Source organism: Schistocerca americana, chromosome 2 (genome assembly GCF_021461395.2).
Source record: "Schistocerca americana isolate TAMUIC-IGC-003095 chromosome 2, iqSchAmer2.1, whole genome shotgun sequence".
NCBI classification, from domain to species: domain Eukaryota; kingdom Metazoa; phylum Arthropoda; class Insecta; order Orthoptera; family Acrididae; genus Schistocerca; species Schistocerca americana.
Window position 1 is genome coordinate 53,615,317 of NC_060120.1, and position 14,944 is coordinate 53,630,260.

Sequence of the window (14,944 nt, forward strand, 5' to 3'; positions counted from 1 at the left end):
GATGAGAGAAAAACAATTATTCAGAGAGTTCATGGAGAGGAAAACTTAATAGTCATGGGGGACTGGGATTCGATAGTAGGAACAGGAAGGCCAGGAAGCATATGAGGTGGATAAAGACTGGGGGAAAGGAATGAAAGAGGAAGCCACCTTGTAGAATTTCGCGAAGTGCATAATTTAATCAAAGCTAAAACTTGGTTTAAGAATCATGAGACAAGGTTGTTTACATAGAAGAGACCTGGAGACACCAGAAGGTTTCAGATTGATTATATAATGGTAAGACAGAGATTCTGAAACAAAGTTTTAAGTTGTAAGACATTTCAGGGGCAGATGTGGACCCTGACCAAAATTTATTGGTTATGAACTGTAGATTAAAATTGAAAAAACTGCGAAAAGGTAGGGTTTCAAGGAGACAGGACCTGGATAAACTGAAAGAACCAGAGGTTGTAGAGAGTTTCAGAGGTAGGATTAGGGAGCGATTACAAGAACAGAGGAAAGGAATGGGTAGCTTTGAGAGATGAAATAGTGAAGGCAATGTAGGATCAAGAGAGTTAGTAGAAATGCTTGGGTAATATAAGAGATATTGAATTTAACTTATGATGAAAGGAGAAAGTATAAAAATGAAGCGAATGAAATAGGTAAAAAATGTTGTGTGACTAGGGCCTACCATCGGGTAGACCATTTGCCGGGTGCAAGTCTTTTGATTTGACACCACTTCGGCAATTTACGCATCGATGTGGATGAAGTGGTGATGATTAGGACAACACAACACCCAGTCCCTGAGCAGAGAAAAACTCTGGCCCAGCTGGAAATCGAACCCGGGCCCTTAGGACTGACATTCTGTCGTGCTGACCACTCAGCTACCGGGGCGGACAATGAAACAGGTGAAAGAGAATACAAACGTCTAAAAAATGAGATCGACAGGAAGTGCAAAATGGCTAAGCAGGAATGGCTAGAGCACAAATGTAAGGAAATAGAAGCATATATGATTAGGGATAAGGTAGATGCCGCCTGCAGGAAAATTAGAGAGACCTTTGGAGAAATATCAAGAACTCAGATGGAAAACCAATCCCAAGCAAAGAAGGGAAAGCAGGAAGGGGAAAGGAGTACATAGAGGCTCTATACGAGGAAGATGTACTGTGGAAATGGAAGAGGATGTACATGAAGATTAGATAGGAAATATGATAATGCATGAAGACTTTGATAGAGCAGTGAAAGACCTAAGTCAAAACAAGGTCCCAGGAGTAGACAACATTCCATTAGAACTACTGATAGCCTTGGGAGTGCCAGCCATGACAGAACTCTTCCATCTGATGAACAAGATGTATGAGACAGGTGAAATACGCTCAGGCTTAAAGAAGAATATAATAATTCCAATTTCAAAGAAAGTATATGCTGACAGGTGTGAAAATTACCAAACTATCAGTTTAATAAGTCACAGCTGCAAAATACTAACACGAATTCTTTACAGATGAATGGAAAAACTGGTGGAAGCAGACCTCGGGGTGGATCAGTTTGGGTTCCGTAGAAATGTTGGAACGTGTGAGGCAATACTGACCCTACAATTTCTCATAGAAGGTAGTTTAAGGAAAGGCAAAACTACGTTTATAGCATTTGTAGATTTAGAGAAAGGTTTTGACAGTGTCGCTGAAATACTCTCTTTGAAAGTCTAAAAGTGGCAGGGATAAAATACAGGGAGCGAAAGGCTATTTACAATTTGTACAGAAAGCAGATGGCAGTTACAAGAGTTGAGGGGCATGAAAGGGAAGCAGTGGTTGAGAAGAGAGAGAGGCAGGTTGTAACCTATCCCTGATGTTATTCTGTCTGTATCTTGACCAAGCAATAAAGGAAACAAAAAAAAATTTGAAGTAGGAATTAAAGTCCAGGGAGAAGAAATATTAGGTTCGCCGATGACATTGTAATTCTATCAGAGAGCAAAGGACTTGAAGAGCAGTTGAACCGAATGGACACTGTCTTGAAGGAAAGATATAAGTTGAACATCAACAAAAGTAAAATGAGGATAATGGAATGTAGTGGAATTGAATAGGTGATGCTGAAGGAATTAGATTAGGAAATCAGATACTTAAAGTAGTAGATGGTTTTGCTATTTTGACAGCAGAATAACTGATAATGGTTGAAGAAGGGAGGATATAAAATACAGACTGGCAATGGAGGTATTTCTGAGGAAGAGAAATTTGTTAACATCAAGTATAGATTTAAGTGTCAGGAAGTCTTTTCTGAAAGTATTTGTGTGGAATGTAGCCATGTATGAACGTGAAACATAGTCGGTAAACAGTTTAGACAAAAAGAGAATAGAAGCTTTTGAAATGTGGTGCTACAGAAGAATGCTGGAGATTAGATGGGTAGATCATGTAAGTAATGAGGAGGTACTGTTTGTTTGTTTTGTTTGATTTTAGGGTGAAAAAACAACTACAGTCATACGCGCCCATATCAAAACTGTAGAACACAAAAACAAAGAGAGGAGTTAAAAACGACTATGCGTCAACCCCTCAAGAGAAGACAACCAAAAACAAAGACTAGGAGAAAGATCTATAAAATAAACCATTGAGAAACAGAGGTCATGAACTAAAAATTAAATGGCCTTCATGGTCGACAGCCTGCACGTTGTTCACTAAAACAGCCAATATCTCAGATGGCAAACACAAACGGGAATGTAAGCTGTTAAAAAAGGGCATTCCATCAGGAAATGACAGGCAGTCAGAAGTTGGGCGCAATGTGCACAAAGTGGTGGGGAGCACCACTTAACATATGGTGATGGCTAAAGAGACAGTGTCCAATATGCAACCTAGTTAAAATGATCTCCTCATGGTGAGAGGGCCAAGAGGAAGTTGTCCAAGCTGCTGGGAGAGGCTTAATAATAAGGAGCTTGTTCCCATGAAGGGAGGACCAGTGATGGTGCCAAAGTGACACCACCTGCTGACAGATGGCAACACGGATATCAGTGGAGGGAATATAAGACTAGCAGGTTGAGGTACGAGGACTGTAGCCTTGGCAGCTACATCAGCTGCCTCATTTCCTGTTACAACAACGTGGCCAGGAACCCACATAAACATCACTGTGGCTCCATCAAGAGTGAGCAAGTGACGGCTTTCCTGGATTCGCTGCACTAAGGGATGGACGGTGTGCAGCATACAGAGGCTTTAAAGGAAGCTGACTGAGTGAGGCTGAGCAGATGCTGCAATTGAAAAGCCTGTGTCGCCAGATGTACTGTGTGGCCTGATACAGGATGAAGAGCTCTGCTGTAAATATTGAGCTGTGTTCCAGAAGCCAATACCAAAACACATCGGTGCCAATGATGAAGGCGCACTTGACACCACGGGCAGTCTGAGAGCCATCAGTGTACACAAAGATACTATCGTGAAATTCCGTGCAAGGTCATGAAACTAAAGGCAATAGAGAGGCTGGAGTAGTATCCTTAGGAAGTGAGTGAAGGGCAAGGTGAACACAAGCTGCCACATGAAGTGAAGGTGGTGAAAGGATTCACACTCACTGAGAAAGTTGCAGGTGGCATGAAGTTAAGCTACCAGAGCAAGAGTGAACTCCAGGAGGTAACAGAGAAGAGGGATGTGCCCCATACTGGCGATCAAAGGAGTCATCAAAGAAGGAGGCATAGGATGTGTGGTCATGCATGGCAGACAAATGACATATCTGCTGAGGAGAAAGTCACGGCGGTAGGACAGTGACCGGGAAAAAATACGAGAGCTCAAAGTGGTCGTGAGGATGCAATTTTATTTCATGAAGGCAGAGAACAAGTTTATGCTGTGATTCTAAGAGCAGCCATAAATCCTCTTTGTTGGATCAAAGTCCGCGAGTGTTCCATTGGAGGAGAGTCACGACGAGGAAAAAATGAAGGGGTGCCACCTCGGCAGCTGCCAAGTGCCAGCCTTTGAAGACCCGTTGCTACAGGGCGCAGAGGCAGGAGTATTCTGCTCCATGAGGTCTACAAAAGTGTCAGCATTCTTCTGCTGTCGGCCTGTGGAGTCCAGGGCAAAAAACAGTTCAGTTCGTGGTGTGCACTGGTGACATGGAGGTCGGCCGGACGAGGGTATTACGTGGTGACACTGTCGAAGAGGATCTTCGAGTCAGCAAAGGAGAAGATCATTTGCCTTTGACTTCTTCGAGCCTGTCCAGTTAGCAGGGAAAGACTCAGGTTTTGGTTAACTGGAGGGGCATAAGAAGTCTTCATGCGAGTATTCCTTCTGTCCTTTCTATCCTGCAGGTTGTGTAACTGGTGGATTCGCCCCGTGAGGTGTGTGTTTGGTGGTGTGTTGCACAGCTGAAGGAGGAGACAGGGACACTACCATAATGCTGGGTGATTTCACAAACATAGTGCTAAATTTGAGGTCACATGTCTGCGTGGCCATGTCCTTCATGGAGTGAGATGTAACAAGAACAATACTGTAGGTGCCAGATGGTAGAACGCAGGGTTTCCGACATGCCAACAGCTCACAAACAACCAGGTAAGGCACATTTTTCTTTCACCCAGATATCATGGACAGCCTGCTCATAGAGATACATGGGACAATCGCAGGAGGAGGCAGTTGATGCAGTGGGGAGGAGGAGGCAGACAATTACCCTTGTGAGCATCCCTACCACAGGTTATACATCTGGCTGGGTGTCAACAGGACTCTTTGAGTGTGGTTATAATGATGACACTGGTAGCAGCACACCGGGTTCAGAATATACTATCTGACTGTGATAATTTCATAACACACTTTGATCTTTGATGGTAGAACCATTCTATCAGAATTGAGAAAGAGTGTGCGTGGGGACACTCAGAAGGCATCTACTTTTTTCATCGCTTGATGGACGGCAATAACCCCCTTGTCAGAGAGGAACGTTTGAATTCCAGCTTTGGTTAGACCATTGAGCATCCTAGTGTAAATGACACCTCAGGAATAATTCAGCGTTAAATGGGCCTCAATGCGAACAGGATAGCCATCGAGGAGTGAAGCTGCAAGCAGTTGTTGTGCTTGAAAATCAGACGTAGTCTCCAAAAGCAAAGTGCCATTGCATAAACAAGAGCAAGATTTCACAGGGCCAGCAATTGAATCAACACCTATCTGAATAATAAACAGATTTTTTGTAGTTGAGGACTGACCACTGTCTTTGGTATGTTAAACTAGGAGGAACCTTGGTGCAGCTGGGAAGGTCTCTGAATCATTAACCTCGTTCTGTTTACGTTTTGTAGCCATTGACTGTGAAGCTGTTTGGCTCATTGTGAGAAAATCCCCCATGAATGCCAGCATCTTCGATGGCGCGTTCCTTCCAACTGGGGACCCCTTCAAAAAGTGGTGCACCTGCCTTAGGTAATGGTTCACACCTCAGGTCAGACCTCCCGAATTCCTGACAGGGACCAATTGGCATTTTGGGAAGGGAGCAGCTCGGGGAATCAACCCTCCCTGGGCCTGCCCTGTACCAGGGGTGCATGTGAACCCTACTTGTCGACCTGGGGTTGGGAATTACGCGTTACCCAGTCACCTGTTATTCGTCAGACGCATAGGCTGGCCTTCAGGAGCACACAGGGAGGAAGAAAAAGAGGAACCTCAAACACTGAAGCAGAGGAGGGATAAGAGAAAGCGAATGAAGAAATAAAAAAGGCACAGTGGGGAGTATTCTGATACTGACTACAAAAAAAGCAGAACACATTTCCAAAAACAACCCAGACATGTTTCCCAAGGGAGGGAAAAAGAGGATAGACATACAGCATGGAAGGGAAAAGATGCTGCAGAGGCTGGGGCCCCATGGTTGGCAAGCACGAACCTGCCAAAGAGTGGCAAGCCCCCTGGGATGGGAAGAGGTACTGAATAGAATTGCGGAGAAGAGGGATTTGTGGCACAACCTGACTAGAAAAAGGGATCATTTGGTAGAACTCATTCTGAGGCTCAAGGGATCACCAATTTAGTATTGGAGGGAAGTGTGGAGGGTAAAAATTTTAGAGGCAGACTAAGAGATGAATACAGTAAGCAGATTCAGAGGGATGTAGGTTGCAGTAGTTACTCAGAGATGAAGAGGCTTGCATGGGATAGAGTAGCATGGAGAGCTGCATCAAACCGGTCTTTGGACTGAAAACCACAACAACAACAGCAACAACAACAACAACAACAACATCAACATCAAGCAGTTTGCCCCACTCACAGAAGTCCTCAGTGTAGTCTCTCCAGCTATTCGCTCTCTCCTCTACATTTTGACATTGCTAACTGCTGTCTACATGTATTTCAATTTGAAGCACCACAGGGCTCTGCCTGTCTGACTTATAGCATAGCTAAATGAGTGATTGAGGTTAGCTTTATTTTTTTTGTCGAAGTGATTGTTTGTATACATGACTGTATGTCTGTATCTGTTATTCCCTAAATGGTCTGGTTATTGTGGATACTGGTCTATTATTTGAAGTGTTGGGGTATTGTGTGCCTGACTGGTGAATTAGTTGGTGGGGCAAAGTTGAAGTCTTTTAATATAAAGTTACCGGCTTTCTTTTAATGTATGTTAGTATGGATGGTTCGTCTAATAATTCTTTGATGTGTGTGTTGGGTGTATATCTATTGGCATCTGCTATGGTATGGAGGATACGGTTTTGGAGATTTTGAAGTTTGTGCAGATGGGTGTCTGCCGCCATTGACCAATATCCATATAATATAGTAGGGAGGATAACAGCTCTGTACAGTCGCAGCTTTCATTTCTACTGTCAGCCCCCCCACCCTTTAGGAGTAGGTACAGGCAATTAAATGCTGTACTGCCTTTGTTATGAGCCCTTTTTATTTGTTTTCCAAATGTCAGCTTTTTATCTGACTCTAATCCTAGGTAGGTTGTCGAGCCGCTCCAGTCGATGTCTATGCCTGCAACCGAAATATGCCTGCTTGGGGGGGGTTAACTTTCTGATGAATATTATTGCTTTGACATTGGAACGCCTTTTGCATTTTTAATGTTGACACATATTCTTTTAATTTGACTGAAAATTATTGTAACATTCCTGTATGCTGGGTCATCCTTGTGCCATTTTGCATCAGCTTCCTTCCATTTCCAAGTGATTTCATTTCTAAATGTTATCCTGTTGTAATATTCGTTTCTTTTTCTGAACATTTTGTGTTCCCTTCTTTCATCAGTTGTTCGAATTATTTCTTCTGTCACCCAAGGATTCCTAGCAGTTACTTTCCTCTTACCTATATTTGTGTGTCCATCTTCTGTGATTTCCCTTTCTAGGTATGTCAGTTTCTCTGCAACTGAATTGCCTACAGTGCTATTCACTATCGCGATCCATAAGGCCCCAGAAAACCTGAAATGTAAATATCCTCAATACTTAAGTATTTCCTTTCCTTATTTGTTGATTCTTCCTGGTGAATAAACTTTGGCCTACTCTTCATCATTACTGAACTGTGAACTGAGTTTGCTCCTAGGTATGACTTACAATCTTGTTTCTCGTTTACGAATCTGTGTCACCTTGATGTAATCTTTTTGGAAACTTCTTTTCTCTTTTATGAATTTCTAGCTTTCTTGTCACATTTGACTTCTGACAGTCCACATGTCAACTTGTGGAATGTTGTCCTATTATTCATTTTCAATCTCCTTCTCATAGTCACTACTCCTCTGGCAGTCCTCCAGTCTGTGACGGCTCACCTGAAGATGACTGGCAGGTGCCTGGTTGAAATATCGTGCGAAATATTGAATGACGACCGGCTGCAAGCCTGAAATTTGCTTGAACAGTTAATTCGCTGGGAAAATTTTAAAATTAACATCAGTTCTCCTGCAAGTTCAGAGAGGGACTAATCCAGAATACTGGTACTTTTTCAATGCCTGTCCGCAAGTCCTGTGGAGACACAATGTGTCTTACTGAAGTATTATGATTGTTGATAAGTATATATGTGCAACACCATTTTGCTAAGCTGCTATCTGAAATTGTTGTAGAGCCTTAAACAGTATTTTATGTGTTAGTTATTGTCAATGTGCATCTGTAATAGTACAAGGCAGCAGAAGTATGAATTTAGAATTATGCCATATTGTAAGATTACCTGAGTTTTGTAGAATGTTTAATGGATGAAATATTTTATGAAATTGTTATGCATTGTTTCCAAATAAATTTCGCTGCAACGTGTAGGATTATGATAAGACATTTAACTCTTGCAACTATATTTTCTGTTTTTATTAATTTGAGTATTTAGTTTTTATTCATTCTAAAATATGAATGATTTTCAGGCTCTTATAACAGCGAATCAAAGACAGTTACAGACAGAAGATGACTTATATAGGCTAGCAAAAGCAGAAGATGAGAGACTGCAACTTTTGATGAAGGACATTAACAAAAACCTCGAGGATTTAGAAGATCGTATAAATTCTATGCAAGTAAGTTTTTCCTTGTTTCTTTGGCAAAATGAGATGCAAACCCCATCAGAGAAACAGATAAGATATATTGCTCTGCCATTTATTATGTGCTCAGATGAAATAATTGAGATGATTTGTTCTTCTGCTTCAGTCTTTTAAGAAAATTCTTTATGGAGATCTCAGTATTTTGTAGTCTCGTTGATAACTGTTCAGAAATATGTGTGGCTGGACACACTTTTTCAGAAATTATGACTCTAAATGAAAATTTCTTACAGAACTAATATAGTGAGATGAATAAGACAATACTACAACTTGATATTTTGAGTTGCAGCAAGTTAGTACACATTCAATTGGAATATTAATTTTATGTCACTTTCGTGACAAGGCTTACAGAGATGAGATTGCACGTGAAGTCCTTTAATAGAAACAATATTAGTTCACATTATTTAGTTAGATTTTGTTGTTCCAGTCATAATTTACAGAATTTATTACACTGTTACCAGTCACTTTGTTAATAATTTACATTGTTGAATTATATAGTTCTTCTCAATGTTTCTCAGCTTGAGATCCTGCCAGCCACACTTCCTGGATGAAAGATTGTAGGGTTTTCTTCATGTGCATGATTTTAATTAGACTGAGCGAAACTATTGTAAAAGTGCATAAATTGCTCAGTGCAGCCTTTCTCCAGAAAAACTGAGCTCCTGCAAAATTAAATCATGCTCAGTTCTTTTGATTATAATCAGTAATTAAATTGGGATATAATAATTCATTTCATTTTGTTTTTTATTTAGATTCCATGTACGAAATTCAGTGAAGTTTAACTGATGCAATGTACTATCTGTGGCATAAAACCTGACTCAACGCAGAATCTTCAGTATAAGTTGTTACCAATAAAATTGGCCTTCCCTCATATTTCTTGAGTCCAGCCAGCTGAATGATTTGGCAACAAAGTACAATGTGGAGGTTCCTTCAGAAGTATTGTCTTCTGTTGAAGCTGGATAAATACTGAATTTTCTCTTGGTACAGCCATAAATGTCACACAATGTGGACACTAAGTCACAAGTTCGAGTCTATTCCTTCCTTACTTTCTTTAAACCACATTCCATCAGTCTTCTGAAAGTATTAATACGGAACCTCAAAGACAATTTACTTTACTGTCTAACCCACTAGTAATAGCAGAACTTTCCAGAAACATTCCTGCAAAAGAGCTCATGAGTTTGTCACAATCAGAACAGTTTTTGCTTGAGAGTTTCCTTGCCATGCAGCAGGCACCCGCTGCCAGCAACTGGCTGCCTGACACCAGCGGGCACCTGCCCAAGTGATTGCGACATGGCCCACCTTGGGCACGTATCTACTTTTGCATTGGCAAGCATAAAACTGTTTATTTATTTATTTTATTTAGCTTTATTTACCCAAGGATCATCTCACAATGATATAGGATGTGTCAAGGTAATATAGTGCAAATCAATAGGCCAAAATATGCAACACACTATGTACATAACATACCTTAACAGAATAGAACGGGTAGCCTATGAGGACTGGACAGGTGGTCCGCTGTGTCTTTGGTTAAGGAACAGTTCCAGTATATGCAATGGCAGTCTAAGAAAACCACAGAAAAACAAAATCAAGATGGCTGGACGGAGCAGCTCCATCCTCCTGAATGTACAGTCAGTGTCTTAACAGTTGCGTTGGCACACTTATTGTAGTTTGATTTTCCACAAAAAATGACTGTGTGGTCGTCTGAACTGTTGAGACAAGCAGCATCAAGTTGGAACTCGTTCTGACTTGTCAGTGAGCATCGAGATATGCTAGAGTGAGGTGGTGTTTACCATGTCTGTTGCACATCATGGATTTTGAACAAACTGTGAACATTAAGTTCTGTTTCAAGTTACAAAAATGTGCCAAAAAAAACTTATGAAATGTTATAATTAGTATAATGGTAACATAACTCTGAAGACTGTTTACAAGTGGTATGAGCAATTTAAATGTGGAAGTGATTTGGTAGAAGATATGCAACATTTGAGACACCCATTAACCTCAGAAACAGAAGAAGAGATGCAAAAAGTGGCAAAAATTGCTTGTTCAAACAGGTCAGTAACTATTCAAAAGCTTACTGAAGAACTTGGCATCTTGTATGGGTCTGTGCAAATCATTTTAAATGATAATTTGTAAGTGAGACAAGTGAGTGCAAAATTTGTTTGGAGATGAAGGAAAATCATGTGTCCGTTTGCGTGGAGTTGAAGGATCATCTTCATTCAGATCCAGACTTTGTATCCAAAAGTGTAACTGGAGGTGAAACTTGGGTCTATGGGTATGACCCTGAGATGAATTTTCAGATTTCCCAATAGAAAACCAGTGAATCTCCTCACCATAAAAAGGCATATCAGTCAAAATCGAATATCAAAGTCAAGCTCATTGTCCCCCCCCCCCCCCCTCCCCTCCCCTGCCAATGTTGAGGGCATATTGTGATCAGAGTTCATTGCAAGGGGAACAACTGTAAACACTGAATTTCACAAGGACGTACTGCAACATTTGCGAAATGGTGTACAAAGAAAGAGACCAGAAAAATGGAGCAGTGGCTTCCTTCTTCATCATGACAATGTGTTGTGCCATACCTCACTTTTGGTTAGTGAGTTTTTGGCCAGACAAAGTGTTCCTGTCTGTCCACATCTGCCTTACTCACCAGAGTTTAATAACATGCAACTTCTGGTTCTTCTGAAAAATTAAAGTAGTGCTTAAAAGGAAACAGTTTGACACCATTTCTGATACTGGGAGAGCCATGACAGAACAGCAGAATGTCCTTCCAAAAGAAATTTTCCAGAAATGCTTACAGCCATTGAACTGACATTGCCAGCCAAGGACAATACTTTGAAGGAGATAATATCAAATTCCGTGTAAGCTTATTACTTTGTTTCTAATAAATTGTTCATTGTATTTTTTGATCACACCTTGTATGCATTGGATTTTGCATTCTTGTATCTTACGAATGGTGTTTAAGTGTTATAAAGAAAGGTCTAATGTTTGTGGCCCACTGTTTGCTTTGGGTTTAAGAGGAGGGTCAAGATACAGGAGGACAAGTGACATCAGACATTCAAGAGAGAAAAAGATTTTCTTGTTCCAAGAAAGACCATTCTGGCATAAATGATTTTCCACATTCAGGAAGTCTTGATAATTGATATATGTGATGAATTGTGACTATTTAACCTTGTGCAACATTTGCATTCGACAGGCAAGGTTCAGAAGTCAGGTGTAGGAGTACTTCATATTCTAATTTGAAGCAACAAATATCAAAGTAGTTGCTGTTACTGCATTTTTGCTTGAAGATCCTCAGTTCATTCGTTGAGCATTCTTATGCAATATTGTTACTGGTGACAAGTTTCTATGCCTGTATATTATGAGACCTAACAAAACACATCTCCTTGAGCAAAGAGCAGAGTGAACAGATAATTGTTTGCATCTCCCCAGGGGTATGTCCATTGAATCTGGCATTTGTTGTAAACAGCTGAGATGCTTTTTCGTTGCAGAGTAGGAAAAATGACCAACAAAACTGTGTCGAGATTTGCTTCTGCATGATAACATCTTCTGCACTCTGCTGATTTTACAAGAAAAGCCATTCATTAGCTTGGTGTGGCAGTCATCTGTCACACACTCATTCTTCTGATCTTGCGCCCTTTCCCATTCTTATTCAACAATTGTCAAGAAAATTCCTTTCCACATGAAAATTCACTTCAAACCTGGCTTGACTAAAAACCATAAGATTTCTGCATGTGCTGAATCAGTATGAGACTGAACATCATCAGACTGTTTTAGATAACTTAACTACTCCCCATACACCAGTATAAACATTGTGTGAAGCCTAAAGCATGTTTGCTACATAGCTGCTTCTGATCTGAATTAATAAATCTTTATTGGATTCTCAATAAATTCTGAAGACCTCCTTTAGCTTGAGATTTTCTCTGTTATTCAACACTGCACTATCGAGTAGTTTTAATTTTTCCTTTGCTTCAATGACATAATTATTTATGTCGACCTGCTAGCACTTTCATTTGGTAAGTCACATCATCTTTGTTTTTAGATATATTTTTCCTACATGGAATGTTTCCCTCTATTATAACCATATCATTAATTTGAACCCAACAATTACGTTTGTTATTGTCGCTGTTGCATTTCGAAATCTTTCCTGTCGTCTTATTTTCTCTTTATTTTCTCTTTCTGTTTTTACCAGTATTCTCACTTTGTATTCACCTTCCCCTTTTTACCGTAATACAATTTTATCCCGCCTATATATACTCAATAATACGTAACCCACTTCCAAACCATAACCAAAAAAATTTTTATTTTCCGCTTTCAACACTACCGCTGCTATAAAATCTACCGTTTCTAGTTCAATAACAGCTGCTTTCACGTATTAAACAACCATTTCGGCTAGTTCTAATAACTTTCACTTTATTTCCACTTCCGTTTTTCGCACATCACTGATCATTTTTAGCCGCTCCCCACAGGTTTTAAAGTCATTATTTCTTCATCAGACAATTGTTAGCCCCATTTTCGTAATCTTTCACCATAACACCACTCCTTTTAATACATTTACACGTTTTTTCGAAATTTTCCCGAATTTCTCCGTCCTCAACATGTTTCAGCGGCAACACAACCACCTAACCTTCATACACATCGCTGTCTACCAACCCAAGTTCACCACAGGATCAACTTAACCAACACTTTTTCGCCTTTTTTCATACCAGATCTCCAGTTACTTTCTAGTTCACCCGTATCTCTCCCCATATATTTTTATCTTTCATTTTCATTTCAACCTCATGTTACACTTTCCACCTTCTAATACCATGTCACCCTCACAACACCCCCACAACGACCCCATTAAGTTTTATTTACATTCCCTCCGCAAACATGCCTTCACCCTAGCCAGATTACGCTCGCATATTTTATTTTCTCAGGCTTGTCTGACATTTGGCATAACCCCCAAAGGCCTCACACTTAAAGTTCCCATCTCTGGCTGCAACCCTTCTTTCCATCAGTCCCTATACCAGTTCCAAACTGAACAATCCATTGCCCTCACCCACCTAATCCTTCACCTACACATCAACTCAGCCAATGAACACACCCGTCAACTCCTCTCCTTAATAAAAGTCCTCAATCTTTCCTCTCCCACATCCACACCGGCTATTCAGAGCATCCTCCTACAGGCCAACCGCAAATTAGAACAGCATGCCACCCTTCACCTCAAAAAACTATCCAATGTCCTGGTTTCCCATCTCCGGAAAGGCAACTCACTCACCCTTCACAACCTTTCCAGCAAACCTCAACCACCTCTCATTGCACACAAACCCAGTCTCTCCCATCTACTCAGTCTCCCACTTCCAGCTCCACTCCCTCCAAAACCTCAAAATTCCAATCAACACAATCTGGCACCACAACACCCTAATTCAGTAGTTAACCTTTCCTCCAAACCTCTCTCCCAATCCGAAACCTCTGTCCTATCCAAAGGCCTCACCTTCAGCCCCACTCCCAGATTCAACCAAACAGCCCTCGTCAAAGATTTACTGTCCTACACTCGTACTCTATTCTGGAAATATCACTTTGCCACGAAGAAAAATGATCCTAATCCTACCCCTAATGATCCAACTCCCCAAGACACTATCCAAATTGAACCCTGCCTGGAACAGTTCCGTCCTCCGTCACAGCGGGACCCACCTCCTGTTCCTCAAAATCACCCTCTCCAAACCTTCCAGGAATTTCTGACTTCCAGCCTTGCCTCTCAATCCTTCTTAAAAAACCTTAATCCTACTCCCAACATCACCACTGCTGAAGCCCAGGCTATCCGTGATCTGAAGGCTGACCGGTCCATCGTCATTCTTCCGGCGGACAAGGGTTCCACGACCGTGGTACTTGATCGTCAGGAGTATGTGGCTGAGGGACTGCGTCAGCTTTCAGACAACACCACATACAAAGTTTGCCAAGGTAATCCCATTCCTGATGTCCAGGCGGAGCTTCAAGGAATTCTCAGAACCTTAGGCCCCCTACAAAACCTTTCACCTGACTCCATCAACCTCCTGACCTTACCGACACCCCGCACCCCTACCTTCTACCTACTTCCTAAAATTCACAAACCCAATCATCCTGGCCGCCCCATTGTAGCTGGTTACCAAGCCCCCACAGAACGTATCTCTGCCTACGTAGATCAACACCTTCAACCCATCACGTGTAGTCTCCCATCCTTCATCAAAGACACCAACCACTTTCTCGAACGCCTGGAATCCTTACCCAATCCGTTACCCCCAGAAACCATCCTTGTAACCATTGATGCCACTTCCTTATACACAAATATCCCGCACGTCCAGGGCCTCGCTGCGATGGAGCACTTCCTTTCACGCCGATCACCTGCCACCCTACCTAAAACCTCTTTCCTCATTACCTTAGCCAGCTTCATCCTGACCCACAACTTCTTCACTTTTGAAGGCCAGACATACCAACAATTAAAGGGAACAGCCATGGGTACCAGGATGGCCCCTTCGTACGCCAACCTATTCATGGGTCGCTTAGAGGAAGCCTTCTTGGTTACCCAGGCCTGCCAACCCAAAGTTTGGTACAGATT

At 41.4% G+C, this 14,944-nt stretch overlaps 1 protein-coding gene across 3 annotated transcripts in view; it reads left to right on the plus strand.

The window, feature by feature from the left end:
- The window catches only part of LOC124594228 (coiled-coil domain-containing protein 39), a 481,265-nt gene that overhangs the window by 125,902 nt on the left and 340,419 nt on the right, over window positions 1-14,944 (plus strand). For all 3 annotated transcript variants that reach the window (XM_047132594.1, XM_047132593.1, XM_047132592.1), the window contains one exon: window positions 8,209-8,355. In XM_047132594.1, coding sequence (XP_046988550.1) covers window positions 8,299-8,355 — 57 coding nt within the window. In that variant the 5' untranslated portion in view covers window positions 8,209-8,298. The remainder of the gene's footprint in view (window positions 1-8,208; window positions 8,356-14,944) is intronic.